The sequence below is a fragment of the Heptranchias perlo genome, chromosome 26 (assembly GCF_035084215.1).
Source record: "Heptranchias perlo isolate sHepPer1 chromosome 26, sHepPer1.hap1, whole genome shotgun sequence".
Classification (NCBI taxonomy): Eukaryota; Metazoa; Chordata; class Chondrichthyes; order Hexanchiformes; family Hexanchidae; genus Heptranchias; species Heptranchias perlo.
In genome coordinates, this window is record NC_090350.1 from 26080651 (window position 1) to 26095328 (window position 14678).

The following is a 14678-nucleotide window of genomic DNA, read 5'->3' on the forward strand; positions in this document are numbered from 1 at the left end:
TAGAATTATTATAAATGCATTCAAAACTATGTTACTAATAACAGAATTTAAGTATTGTGTATATTTTAATTGATAATATTAAAATTGATAATTTTCACATCGTTCACCTGACGAAGGAGGAAGCCTCCGAAAGCTTGTGAATTTAAAATAAAATTGCTGGACTATAACTTGGTGTTGTAAAATTGTTTACAATTGATAATATTAAGGATAGATCTAAATATAGAACAGATATTTCATCAGCTACAAGCTATTTTAATTATTACTTCACAAGTATGAAACATTAATGTGTATGTATAGAATGACTGAGTTTTGATAAGTACCTCCACAACTGACACCAAGTGTATTTGGTTAACCGCAACAGTAAAACTATTTATCCCATTTCACAACTGGCCATGACATATCCTCTCTATAACATTTGCAATGCTTTATTTAAATTGAGGAACCAAGGTGAAGGGCCAAGGCCCTTCGTGCTGGACAGAACTGAGCTTAAAGAGTAGAATAAATCAAGAAGTAATAGTTCACTTTGGATGTTAAAAGCCTATGGTTCAGGTGGATATAAAGATTCCATGGCGCTATTCAAAGAAGAGCAGGGAAATAACTCAGTGTCCAATCTACCTCTGTCCACCAACACCACCAAAAACAGATTATATGTTCATTTGGTGTTTGTGGAAGCTTGCTGTGTGCACATTGGGATAAGAATTGTCACTACACTTCCAAAGGTGTAGAGTTTCATGCACTTTTGATGTTAGGAAAGATTGAATTAGAGTAGAAGCAGTGTGATGAGTCTCGTTTTCAACACGGTGAGGTTGCAGAGAAGTTGAAGAGCATGCAGGATGGTATATTTGTAGCTGAGGGGTATTTCTGTATTTTATGACTCTAGGCTGCAGATTATGCTTTTATTGCAGGAGCTGCTATGACCATTACTCGTTTGTAGCCTTTATGCATATGTCATTGCTCTCATTCATCTAGTTCTTCTGGTGCTTTCTCTTGGTATCAGATGTCAGCTTGACTCAGTTGTAGCATTCTTTCCTCCTGAGTCGAAAGGTTGTGGGTTCAAGCCCCACCCCCTCCCCCACTGGCTGGCAGGTGGGAGGGGAATGTCGAGCAGCAGGAAGCCTCCGCCGGAGACCGAAGGAAAGGCCCCCAGCACTCAGGTAAGTCGTCGGGAGGGGGTTTGGGAGGGCCTTACAATCGAGGTGGGGAAGCTCAGGGCAGAGGAGGCCTAAATTTTATTTGTGGGGCAACAATGAGTCTTCCTATTCCTCCTGGCCCCACAAGGAAAGTCAAGAAAGTAAAACCACTTACCTTTTTGGGCCTCTTCTGGCCCCAGCTCCACTTCCTGCTAGGTTTGCCTGGCGGGAAAGCCACAATGACTTCCCCTCTTGTTACAAAAGCAGTCAGGCCCCGATGATGTCACCAGAGCCCGATCTGAATATTTCAAGAAGGCCCCCGGCGGTTTCCAGCAGGTGTCCTACCTGCCTGCTCAGAAGAGCAGGTTAAAATTGGAACCTTCGGGATGAGAGCAGGACCCCGGCGGGCAAGTCCCACAATTACTTTTGACTGCCTGCTGCCCCGGTTTCCGCCAGACAGGCAGGGTTAAAATTGCCCCAATAATCTAGACTGACACTTCAGTGCTTTACTGATGCAGTGCTGTATTGTTAGTGGTGCCATCTTTTAGATGAGATATTATTAAACCAAGGCTGTGTCTTCCTGTTCAGATAGATATAAAAGATTCCATGGCACTATTCAAAGAAAAGCAGGGAGTTCTCCCAGTGTCCACCATGCCCTGCATCCAGCTACACCACCGAAACCAAATTATATGATCATTTAGTGTTTGCTGTGTGCACATTGGCATAACAACTGTCACTACACTTCAAAGGTAATCCGCTGTAAAGCTCTTTGAGATGACCCGAGGATGCGATGAAAGTGCTATTTAAATGCAAGTTCTTTCTTTACCTGCTTTCACCTCCTGCTAGGTGAAGTGATCCTGCCTGATTTGCAGTCTGCCCCATGCTGATCCCATCATCATCCACCACAACAGCTTGAACATACAATAAAACTCTCCGTCTCGCGGCCCCAGATTCCAGCTGCTCCCTGCTGACTCTTCGCCACTCATCACCTGAGGCCAAGTGCCTCTGTTCTCCCCACCATCTTTGAGTTGGGCAAATGCACTTTGTCTCCTTATATGCTAAGTTGCCATCTTTGTGCTGGGTAAATACATTTTCTGTTTCTTGCAGGGTCAGTTGCCATCTTTGTGCTCGATAAATGATTTTGGTTTCCATTTAGGCTAAGCCATCACCTTTAATTCTGGCTTGTGCATGTGTGCAACCTATCTGCTTTTCTTTCCTGCTGAAATGGAACGAATGTATGCAGTGTATACAGGAGTGCAGCCTATAGCCATAAGAATACAGGTGTATTTTCATTTTTAAAAAATATAAATTTAATTCATATATTTTTAAAGCCCAAGAAAACTCAGAGGAAATTGCCTGGTGATGTTGTGCCAGGGGAAATATAACTTTTATTTCCACTGATATTTCTGCACATAAATGTTGAGTTGTGAAAAGCTTCCGCATTTGAAGGAATGTTGATCATGCAATATTTTCTTTTTATTTTATCGACATTGTCACCAAGCATAAAATCATTCTAGAATCTGGAGGGTTAAGTGATAATTCATCACAGTGATTGTCACCAAACAGTACAAATAATAATACAAATAACAATTTAATATATATTAAAGCATTGAGTGGTCTCAAGATTCAAAAAGTACTGTGCCTATAGGTGGCTCTGTGAATGGAACATTAAATGACTGGTTGAGTTTAATGGGGCAGCAATTAACACTATACCCCAACTAAACCTTCAGTAGTGCAAAAGCAAAAAAAATCACAGTTCTGGACCTTGGATAAGCACAAGTGAGTGGAATCTATTAAATATAGCAGCTTCATAAATTCCAATACTCTGTTGAAAGGTCAATGAATGTTTATTGAATACAAATGCGTAGGTAAGCAGTTAACTGAACAACAGCAAAATCTTGTCAGGAAGGCTATAGGCACATGGATAGCGGTAGATTAGTAAAAACTGGCTCAGAAGATTGGTTGTAAAATGAGAACGTTTTAATGCAAACACCTCTCACCTCGTTTAAATCACCAGCTCTTCACCCGATGCCCAAGTTTGTTGGCATCTTTATCATAAACTACGATTGAGCAAAGATAGGCCAATCTGCAATGATGCAAGTAATGCACAATCGAACACTCCCCTGACCGCGTTGGATAAACTTTGGACACCAGACCTTCAAGTAAAAAAAAGCAGACTTCTTGAAAATCCAAACTAGCACATAGGAGGCCATACATTACTATTAGATCCAACCTCCATCCACCCCACTGAGCAGAGATTAGGTACTGCTGTCCAGAGCATTGAATAGCAAACTTTTAGATGAGCCAACCCCACCCCCGCCCCCCCAAAATGAACATAAATCAGGAATTTTCCCACTTGAGCCCTAATGATCAGAAATTGGGTTTGGCATATCCAACCAATTGAACATACACTGAGATGAATTACATTGCTCATCAAAATCAGTTATTACATCCCCAGACCCCACTAAGCAGATAGATCCCGCCCCCCCACCCCACCACTGAGCAGGCATCAGGCACCATTTCCCCAACCCAAATGAGCAGATAGTCAAACCAACCTCTCCCCACCCTCAAGAAGAGTTTGAGCACCATTCCCCATAGCAAACTGACCAGGCAGTTTGCGACCCCCCCCCACCCACCGAGAAGAGACTAAGCAGCCCTGCCCAAGGAGCAGAGAAAGCAGCAAACAACCCCTACTGACCAGAAACCTCTTGCCCTTCACTTCCAACAAGCTGACATAATTCCCCCACTGGTGTCCAGTTTACCCACCGCTTTCTAACCTGTTTGACCTGAATTATTGGACTTGGTTTTGACTCCTTGTGTACATTGCCACAGCAGATCAACTAGTGAATATATAATTAGTGTGATGTAATTCAGTTGAGCAATTCTGGTACTATCATAAACTGGGCAAATCTATTATCTTTTGTATATTATATAGACTAATAATGTACTGCAATATTCTGTTAATTATATTTTCCAAGTTCTTTACGTAAATTCAGCCCTGAGCACAGTTATACAGGACACGTTGGATGCTCTAGGTGAAAGTAACATTGGGTCTGAAAATGCCTGGCACCATGTGACAGGAACTAGCAGTAATTTAGAGTTTTTGGGAGCATGAGTTAAACTGGTAAATGATAACCTTGAAATTATGCTGTGCAAATATTAGCTTAACGCAATCATGTTAAATTCCGCTATCCAATATTTTAATAGCGATAGACACCTACTTAAATTAAAACAGCAGACAAAAGAATGTCATACAAATGTGTTAAATATTTGTACATTACTATTTGCCCAGCATAATTTAAAACCATAACACATTATTATATAGAATACACCAGTGATGGTTAGTGTTACAAAAAAAGCAAAATCCTCACAAATTATGAATTATTTTATCTAAGTAAAGCATCCTGAAAATGAAATATAAATAGTGAAGTTTCTGTCTATTTTATTTCACCTTTGAAAAAACACTGGGGCGAATTTGACCTGGACCCCCAGTTCAGGTGCACTGCACCTCTCCAAGCCCCTCTCTATCTGAATGTATGGGCCGAGTCAATTCCATGGCCCAGTCACACACTGTGGCCGGGCCTAAGGCCTGCATGTAGAGCAGAAATATTGGCTACTCCAACAGGCCTGTGAGGCTTTCAAGAGTGGCAACACCTGCCATAGTTGGGGCCTTGTGTCTGCTGCTCATCAACAGCAACAAGAGGACTCCAGTAGATCCTTGGCCTGAGTCCCCAGACAAAACAGGAGGAGCTTACCCGCACGGCTGTTGCCAGCCACTTCCCAATCATAAAATAATAGAAAGTTTATGGCACAGGAGGCCATTCGGCCCATCGTGTCTGCACCTGCAAAGAGGAACTTGGGGGCATGGCTTTAAGGCTTGCTATTTCTGCTCCCCTCCCTTCCCCTTTCCTCTCATCCTATGGAAAGCTCTGGAAATCCTGGGACTATATAAATGGGACAGAGGCCCAATGTCATGGATCTCCATCCCATTTCCTGTCACTTAACGCCCAGAGAAAAAGCACTTCATGCGCGGTAGTGATGGAAAAATTAGTCCCACTGTCGTTATGGCTGAGGAGAAAGAACAACTTAATAATTCTGCATTATTTTTTGTCACAATTATAAACTTTCCAACCAGAGGAGAATTTTATGTGAGTGAACACTCAGCTAAGAGCTGAAGGTGAAAGTTGCCTGAATTTTCTGAGGATTCAGGGGTAATTTTGATTCCCTACAGTTTTGTATTCCATTTGATGCAAGATATACCAGCAAACTAGGTAATGATGTTAGTTAGTCTATCTATCTTTCATCTGTACACCTGTGGTATTGTACGATTGTAGTGAGCATCTAAGGTTGCTGGTTGGTCTCTCTTCAACACTCCTGCTTATTACAGACTCTGGCCACTCCTTAATCACTTCCTCCGACACTTCTGGTCCCAGGAGTAGAGTAATAAAGATAGAGAAAAAGGGAGGGTAACATGGACAGATTAATGGAAAATACAGAGGAAAAAGTGTCGGACAAATCGAGATAGAGGCAGAGAAAAAAGAGTAACAGATACACATTGAGAGAATAACTGAAGGGGTGAGTGCAATAGAGACAAAAGCAGTAAGATACGCATGGGAAACCATGCAATAGCTCCTCCGGGGATCCCCAAACTTCCTGATGTGGAATTGCATATTAGGTGCCTCCAAAACAGACACATTGAGCCACAGTGGCAAATAAGTGTCCTCTGTTATCCAAATAGTCACAATCGAGAAAGCACAAAGAATGCAGAAGCAGCACCTGCAGAACCGGTCCAAATTCAGCCTTGGTAGCCTGTTCAGAGTGCTCCCGGTTTTCAATCAATAAATCCCCAATAAATAAAGTCAGCGACAACTGCTAGGAAACAAAGATGTGGCATCAGCTCAATAAAATACACAGAACCCTACACTCCACACCTCAAAGCTGCCCATGAGCATTGCTCCATTAAAAGAAGCATAGGTGATGGTTTAGAAATGTGGGTGTCACCTTCAAAATGATGGTGAGTTGGAAGTTCTACAATGATGTCACGTTATTTAAAAAAACACTATCACATGCTTTAATATAAATTGTGTAACTGCATCCAAATGTTTGGTAAACAAAAAATAGTTTGCAAAACACTTTTTTGACAAAGGTTCTAGCATGTGTATTTGTCCAACATATGCTAGGAAGGCACTTCTGGATCAAGATCCTGGTGTGATAGTTCAGTGTAGTAAATTATCACATGACTGAATATTCCCATTTAGGGAACGCATTCAATTTAATTTCGCTAAATACATTGTCGTATTTTATCCCACAGACCTGGCCTGTGATTAAACGCACAACCTGCATACGTGGAAGCCCATGCACCTCCCCCCCCCCCGCCGCGGGCCCCCAGGCAATGCACCTCAACCTAACCTTCCCTTCTGCAACGCCCCCGCACCCCATCCGTTGCTTATTGGTTCCGCGCATTTGATTGACACCGTTTGGAATTCAAACTAAGGCGGCAATTGCTCAGAATCCGTGCGAATCATGCCCATTAAGCTTGTCTGACCCTTTGAAGTCAGCGCGCCTGCGTGATTTCTCGGCTCCCCTCCCCTCCCCTCCCACTTGACGTCTCAAAGTGCCCGCCCTTTACGTCCGTCTATTGGGTCATCCTGAATGATTGACATCTACCTGGTGCGGGAGTCTCTAAGCGCTCATAGGTGCTCACCGGTGGCAATCATAGAAATCGTACTATTATTGGCCAGTTGGCGGCGTTAATCATAGTGAGCAAGGTAGACAAGCGCCCTAAGTCCCTCCTCTCCGCCTGCCAGGAGACCAAAGGCACAGAGAGAGAGAGAGAGAGAAAAAAATATTGGTTTGGACCGAAAGGGGTTGGTTTCATTTGATTTAAGTCTTTGTTTGAAAGAAGAAGAAGACGAAGAAGAAGAAAACGGAGGGGGAAGAGAGAAAAATAATATTTTCAGAATTTAAAATTATTCCAAATTAATTTATTTTTTTTCCATTTTTTTTTATGTAAAAAAAAAATTATAAAAAGAGAAGGAAACTGTTTTGAAGAAGGGAAAGGCAGCGAAGGACAATGAAGAGGCGCAATGCTGATTGCAGCAAGATCAGGAGGCCGTTAAAACGGAACAGAATCACCGAGGGGATATACGGCAGGTAAAAAAAAACAAAATGCAAACCTTCAACATCTTAAAACATTTTTTTTAAAACAAAAATCATTCGACCCGATTCGACTGAGGGAAGCGTATGAGCCCGCTCGCTGGGTGTGTTTCTTCTGGAACTGGTTGGACTAGGCCGCATAGAAGCCTGGGACTCGCGTAAGAGGGGGGAAAAAAACAGAAGCAGCATTTTTGGGATGTTCTGGAAACCTACTCCCCGTTTTTTTTATATATAAGTATAAAAGATGTGAGGATTTAAACAAAGTGTTTGTTTCGTGCGTTACTGTTTAATGCTATTTCTAATGACATTGTAATAAAAGCAGAGTGAGGTGCAGTGAAGGCTGCTGCTGCTGCTGCTGCTCTGTGAGACACTTCAGTGAGAGCTGTCATAATATGGTCTCTGACTGCCAGGGCTTCAGGTAAAGTTCTTACCAGATACTGTTGAACTGAATTGTAGAATATTTTTGAAGTTTATATATAAACACTTTTTTTGGTGTTGAAAATTACTTTGCTCAATTTTGGAAAAATGATATTATTCTGTATTACCACTTTTTAAAAAAAAAACTGATGACAGTTTCTAAATAAAGGGTACAAACTATTGTGCAATGCTGATAATCCTGCTGTTGTATTTCTTTGCTAGTTATCCTAGTGGGCAAGGTTTATTATGATTTCAAGGAACCAATATTCTGCTCTTTCTCTTTCCCCCCCCCCCCCCCCCTCTCTTCCCCCTCCCCCCTCGTTCTTTCTCCCTCTCCCCCCTCGTTCTTTCTCCCTGGTCTTACTTAGGCTGTCACTTTCTCCAGGGCATGAAAATAAAGTTACATTAACTTTTAATATAGTTTCACACATAATTGGTATTTTTATATAGGAAAGCCCTGGTGTCATTGTTTATAGTTGTCAGTGCTGTTGAATACCATTAACTTTCTGGAATTTTAATCTTTTGTCTGTAAAAGTATTTTGTTTTAATTTCTTCAGATCTGTCTTCATTTTCCCTTTGGACGGTTATAAAATGGAAATTACACCATGGAATTTATTTATTTTCTTTCTCTTCTCTTTCCCCCCACCCCCCATGTTATGTTTTATGTTTTGCTATGTTTAATCTAAATCTTATTATAATTAGCAATGAGTGTTTCCAACTGTCCACATTATTTATTACTTTGACCAGAATATTTTAAATGTATTGTAAAATTGAAGTTACTCAGCAATGGTAGGAATGAGAAACCCTGATTCTTTAGCTTTATATATTAAAATGATTGTTTATAATCAAACTTATTTGTACCTATTACAACTACAATGCTTCAAGTCTGCATTATTGGACTTAGATAATTCACAGCCAATGAAGTACTTTTGAAATGCAGTCACTGTGGTGGGGGAAATGCGCCAGCCAATTTGTACACAGCAAGGTTCCACAAACATCAATTAGGTAAATGACCAGATCATGTATTTTTTTTTAGTGGCGTTGGTTGAGGGATAAATGTTGGCCTGGACACCAGGAGAACTCCCCTGTTCTTCAAATAATGCTACAGGATCTTTTATGTACACTTGAGAGTGCAGACGAGACCTCGGTTTAACATCTCATCTGAAAGATGGCACTTCTGATAGTACTGCACTGGAGTGTTAGCCTAGATTATGTACTCAAGTCTCTGCAGTGGGGCTTGAACCTGCAGCCATCTGACTCGGGTGAGAGTGCTACCAACTGAGCTGAGGATGACACCTGGTGTCCTTGAAACTCTGACCTGCACTCTTGAGGCAAGAGTTGAGAAACTTGTCAACAGACAAGATCTTCAACTGATAACCTTTAATTGTATTTTTTGCAGTTCTTAAATATTGACACTACACACATGGATGTTAATAGTTAAGCTGCTAAAAGTCAGTGAGTGGATTCTTTGAACAGTTGATTGGCGATAGTGTACAGTTATTGAAAGTGTAGGTTAATGGCACTGATGGTTTGATATCCTCCTAAGAAGTAAAATTTGAACTCAATTGGAAGTAATGTTCCAATTCACATTTTGTTAATGAGAAACAAGTTTTATTCAGGAACAATTAGAAACTACAGCAATGTAGTGATGTGGGAAGGAGAAAGTTACAGTTCATGCTTCCTTTAGTGTCCCATTTCAGTGTTTGAAAATAACACAGTGCAAGTCTAGATGAAGAAGACTGAAGTTTGATGACCTGTAATTCAGTTAGATCCAATGTGGTTAAAGCCAGAAGTTGACAGTTTGCATATCTTTCCTATGTAAGTGGTAGCCCACTACATGATTAGCATTCTACAAATTGGGGCAAAAACATCATCTCAAACCAATATCAGAAAAATTGAACCAGCTTTTCAGTTGCTCCTTCCCTTCCAGTACCTGAACTATAGAAGACCATGTTTACACTTCAATCTCCAATTTGGATGTCAAGCCATTGGGTGCTGGGAGTCCTGAGTTTGATGACATCTGACATAACTACTGGTAGCCCCTATTTACACACCGTCTTTATTGCTCTGCTGTGATGCTAAAGTTGGTGTGTGAAAGCATCCTGGAATGTATCAGCAGTAAACTTGTAGGACCCTGATGATTTATTTCACTGGCACTAATACATTTAGTAGGTTGACCAAATGGAGTATAATAATGCTTTGATGATTCTTGTGTTTGGAATGAATAACATTTACCATTTACATAAGATTGAATTGCAAGTTGCCTGAGAAAGTTACAGTAAAATAAACATTTTAATAAAGCTTAAAGTTGGGGTTAGCCAAAAGGAAACTTGAATCTAATTTTATGTCTGACAAATCTTGAAGATACTGAAAACTTTTTGGTACTGCACTGACAGCAAAGTGGTTAACTATTTGAAATCTATATTACTGTAGAGTGATTGCTTAATGTTGACAATAGCACCATGGTGCAATGTAAATTTAGTTAAGTTTTTAAAATTGAAACCCAATGGTGTAAGGTGTTCAGTTCCCTTACACCTCACAATGGCATGCTGTGAATTGCAAATTCACCTACTAACAGTGCCCTAACCTTGTCAATTTGAAGTACAAAGATGCTAGTTTGTCAGTGTTCATTGCAACAGTTCCTAGTTGGGGTTCTTATTTGAGGTATTTAAAGGTTGTAGTTAATTACTGGCATGCCATGACATTTGAGACACATATCTGGGACCCCCCGTGTGGGGAGACAGATAAGGTCATTTTAGTGCTTTGTCGTCAATTTGTGAAAGCAAGAGTACATAGAGAAAGGAAAATAATTTATTCCATCCAACTTGCATTCTGTCATTCAGCACCAGTACAGGCCATTTTCATTTTCCTCCTTCCAAGGCACAGAGTTCATATCAATACACGCTTGAATCTTGGTTGATAGTTAGCCTTTTTCAACTTTAATGTAAACAGATGTTGAAACTTTTAACTAGTTAACCTCATGCTGGATTGAATTTAAATCAGTTAGTCTTCTGACCTGTAACTTTTGCATGGGGGGAAGAAAAACAGGCCTACATACTGTTTGTTTGTTTTATGCTTTAATCAATATGCAAAATAGAATAGTTAACTCCACTTGTTCGGTCCATAGAAATGAATCAGTTCAGATGTGCTAGTGAGGTGCTGTTTTTGTGCCTATAGTGCAAGCTGTTAAGAAAAATGGATGTAAACACATGGATGCAGTTTCCCACAGTAGAATGGTTCCAAGGTGGTGGGCCTAGCATTGGAGGTGTGGTGCTGGTTTTGCTTGTATTTTTTTAAAAGCAAGTCAGTCTTTGTACAGGGTAAAAGCTTTATAATGTTAAACCTTCCATCAATACTTTCATTTTCTGTAACATATCTGTTAATCAACTTTTTTCAAATCTGACATGGAATAGAAAATTGACCTATTGCAGGTTTTAACAAAGTCTTGTTTTTTTTTCTTGGTTAGTTATATGCTATATAATATGTTTTGTATGAAGGTTATCAGTAAACCGTAAGCATTCAAGTGACTCTTGATCCCTGTTTCAATTCTGTTTGTGTAAGTCTTTCGTACGATTTTATCTATCCGTATTGTAATGGCGGCTGGTTCGAGGATAACAATCATAATTGATTGGCAAAAGACCCAGAGGGAAGATGAGGATTTTTTTTTACCAGTGAGTTATGATCTGGAATGCATTCCATGAAAGGGTGGTGGAAGCAGATTCAGTGGTAGCTTTCAAGAGGGAATTGGATATATACTTGAAAAGGAAAAATTTACAAGGCTATGTGGCAAGTGCAAGAATTGGGACTAATTGGATAGCTCTTCCAAAGAGCCAGCTAGCCACCTTCTGTGCTGTAAGATTCTATGATTTTATGACTGTACGATTCTGTTTTCTGTATTTGTAAGGGGGTGTGACTGGCAATTTCTACTACCTTTTCTTTTAAATAAGGAGATCTTTAAGAAACTCCAGATGCTCAGCTGTTTACTTTTATTTGGTGCTATAAAGTATTAAATACTGAGAAGGTGTAATAAGATTAAATTAGTTGCACCAGCAATAGGGAAACTTATCTGTCTGTTCCACTTATAATGTGTGCCTCTCATTACATGAGATCAGTTTGTATTGTTTCTTATTTGCATGTATCTGTGCCATTTTCCATTTGACCTTGGAATCATAAATTAATACTCTTAACAATTTGATCAACACTGAGATGCACACATTAACTCAGTAGCTGTTGTCTTATCAGTTGTTGCTGCTCTCTATGAATGAAAATGGTGCTTCCTATCCTGCTTGAAATACATTTTTGGTTTTCTGATAGTCTGTATTTTGTATTTCTTGTGTGGAGATGAGTCTTGAAACAAAGTTGTTTTTAATATGTATTTTACACAGTAGAATGATATGCTGCAGTAAAACAAAAGCAAAATACTGCAAATGCTGGAAATCTGAAATAAAAGCAGAAAATACTGGAAATACTCAACAGGTCAGGCAGCATCTGTGGAGAGCGAAACAGATGCTGCCTGACCTGAGTATTTCCAGAATGATATAGCAAACCTGTAACAGTGACAAAAATAAGTTATTTTAGCATTCATGAGAGCATTCTTTTATACAGTACCTTGTATTATTTACTGTGTTGTCACTAAGTGTATTTAGTATATTGATACCAATTTCCTATACAAATAACACAAATTAGGACCAATACCCTTTTGATATTTTGTGATGTACTTGTATGACTCTTAAGACATCAATGCAAATTGCTCCCACCACCTCACTCAGGCTTATAAGCAACAGTGCTTCACCCTAGTGTTATATAACTCAAAATGCTCTGTCCAGGCACAATCCAAGTTGGGAAGAACAGAATCTATAACTACACTGTCAATATTTTTCACAGTTCAAGTAGACATATTGGGCCATAATTTTCTGTGGCAGGGCATCTAACGGTGTCTGCCATTAGTTAGACTTGCCCTTGCATGTCTCAGTTTAAAAATTTTTGTGTGGCAAGTTGTTTGAAGTCCGAGGTGATAACGTCGCAGCAAGGGAAACGAGCATCTGGGAGCTGAGTGAACAGGGCGAGGAACTGTTTGGTTAAGGAGAATCAGATTGAAGGATTGTCAAATTATCAGCGCAAGGACTGAGAAGGAAGTATAAATTAGAGTGGGTGAATTCAATGTCAAATCAGGTACAGAAAGATTGGATTAAGAGAGAGAAAGCAAATGTTAAAAAAAATTATTTAAAATTTAACATTTTTAAAATCTCCAATAACAATTAAAACTTGAAGGAATGAGACTCCTCACTTGTAATAGTTAATTTTCAGTGCCAGAAAGGTTGACTGGCAGTAATTAACATTTATCACGTCATTTAAAAGGGTACTTAGACTTAAATGGACAAGACTTGACTTTCTGTGGTGAGTTTAGTTCATATCTACTGCACAAATACAGCAACTTCACGCAGTTCAGTACATTTCAATGGTGAGGCAGATAACGAGATGCCGTTTTCGCAAAGCTAACGGCGGAGCGGTGCATCTCGGATAGCAACTTTTGGATTTCCACATTTAACCGTGCATCAGCTGTTTCCTGAAGTTGTTGTAGCATTTGTCCATAAATAACGGTGAGTGCCATTAGCCTCACTGTTATTTTGACAGCAAATTCAGGCCCAATACAAAAATGTCACATTGTGCCTTACAGAATTTGAACCACTTTACTGAAACCTTTATTGCTTATTGTACTTTTTCACCTTCATGTACATTAGGCAGCTACTTAGCGGAACTTAACCAGCTAAAATCAATATTGGTAATAATCTTGTGTGGAACTCACCTTTCCCCTCCTCCATTCCAACCTACTGCGTGCAACAAACTTCTAATCAATTTTTTTCAGCGATAGTGGTGTCGGGGCTGATTTATTACATGCAGGTCCTTTCTAGTTTTTAAAAAAAAAAATTTAGTATAATTTTCCTCAAACCACTCTGAACTATATTCTTGTATGCGGGAGGCGATAGTCGACAGACCCCAAGAAAATGGGTCTTGCCAATCGTTGAGAGAATGAATAGTTGTTGGTAGCTGCACCTCAGCGAGCACAAGCTTGAATCGGGTCTTCCTGCAAGAATGGACCCTTCTTTCCTTCCCCCCCCCCCCCAACATAATTGTAGTGATCTGCAATTTTAAACAATTTATTAGTGACTGAAGCAAGGGGGTCATTATAAAAAGGTGGCAGTAGCGCCTTGATGTATGGCAGTGTGCCATGCTAAAATGTACTGTAAAGAAAACTGATGATTAGAAAATGGAATTAGATTTTCTCTTCCGTACTAGTTGGCTGGTAAAATATATTTGCTTAATTTTGTTGAGTATAGCAATATTGTCGCAATACATTTTTTTTTGTCAAATTAATCAAATGTAATATTGCTCAGTGCATACAAGATCATATAGCAATTAATGATCAAATATGTAGCCAAAGTGATTCCTAGTTACAAGAACTTGTAACTAAGCTGGAGTGGTTCAAGGTTACAAGAACTTGTACTGCTCCTTTTTGTTATCTATTTTATACAACTAGATTCAAATATATTGCAATAAACAAAAATGACATCTAGAATTAGAATGGCTAGTCTTTTATTGACATTGTCATATTTAGTCATGATTCTAGGCTTTGTCTTGAGCATGCATATGAAAGCAAGAACCTGCCTCTTTTATAGCATCTTTTACATTCTCAGGACATACCAAAATGCTTCACAGCCAATGATGTACTTTTGAGGTTACTATTTTAATGTAGAGAAATGCAGCAGGCAATTTGTGCACTGCAGAGCCCTACAAACAGCAATGAGATAAACAACTACTTAATCTGTTTTAATGATGCTGGTTGAGGGATAAATTTTGGCCAAAACACCGGGAGAACTCTCCTGCTCTTCAAATAGTGCCATTGGATATTTTACATCCACCTGAGCATCCATCAGTTTAGCACCTCATCCAAAAGATGGCATCTTCCTCGGTATG

At 39.7% G+C, this 14678-nt stretch overlaps 1 protein-coding gene across 2 annotated transcripts in view; it reads left to right on the forward strand.

Moving 5' to 3' along the window:
• Positions 1–1081: 1081 nt before the first annotated feature.
• The window catches only part of maco1b (macoilin 1b), a 77820-nt gene continuing 64223 nt past the window's right edge, over positions 1082–14678 (forward strand). Inside the window, exons 1-2 of one of the 2 annotated variants that reach the window (XM_068006587.1) lie at positions 1082–1154; positions 7162–7283. In XM_068006587.1, coding sequence (XP_067862688.1) covers positions 7204–7283 — 80 coding nt within the window. In that variant the 5' untranslated portion in view covers positions 1082–1154; positions 7162–7203. Of the gene's footprint in view, positions 1155–6949; positions 7284–14678 lie in introns of those variants that run through there. The other variant, XM_068006586.1, reaches the window with a different exon arrangement.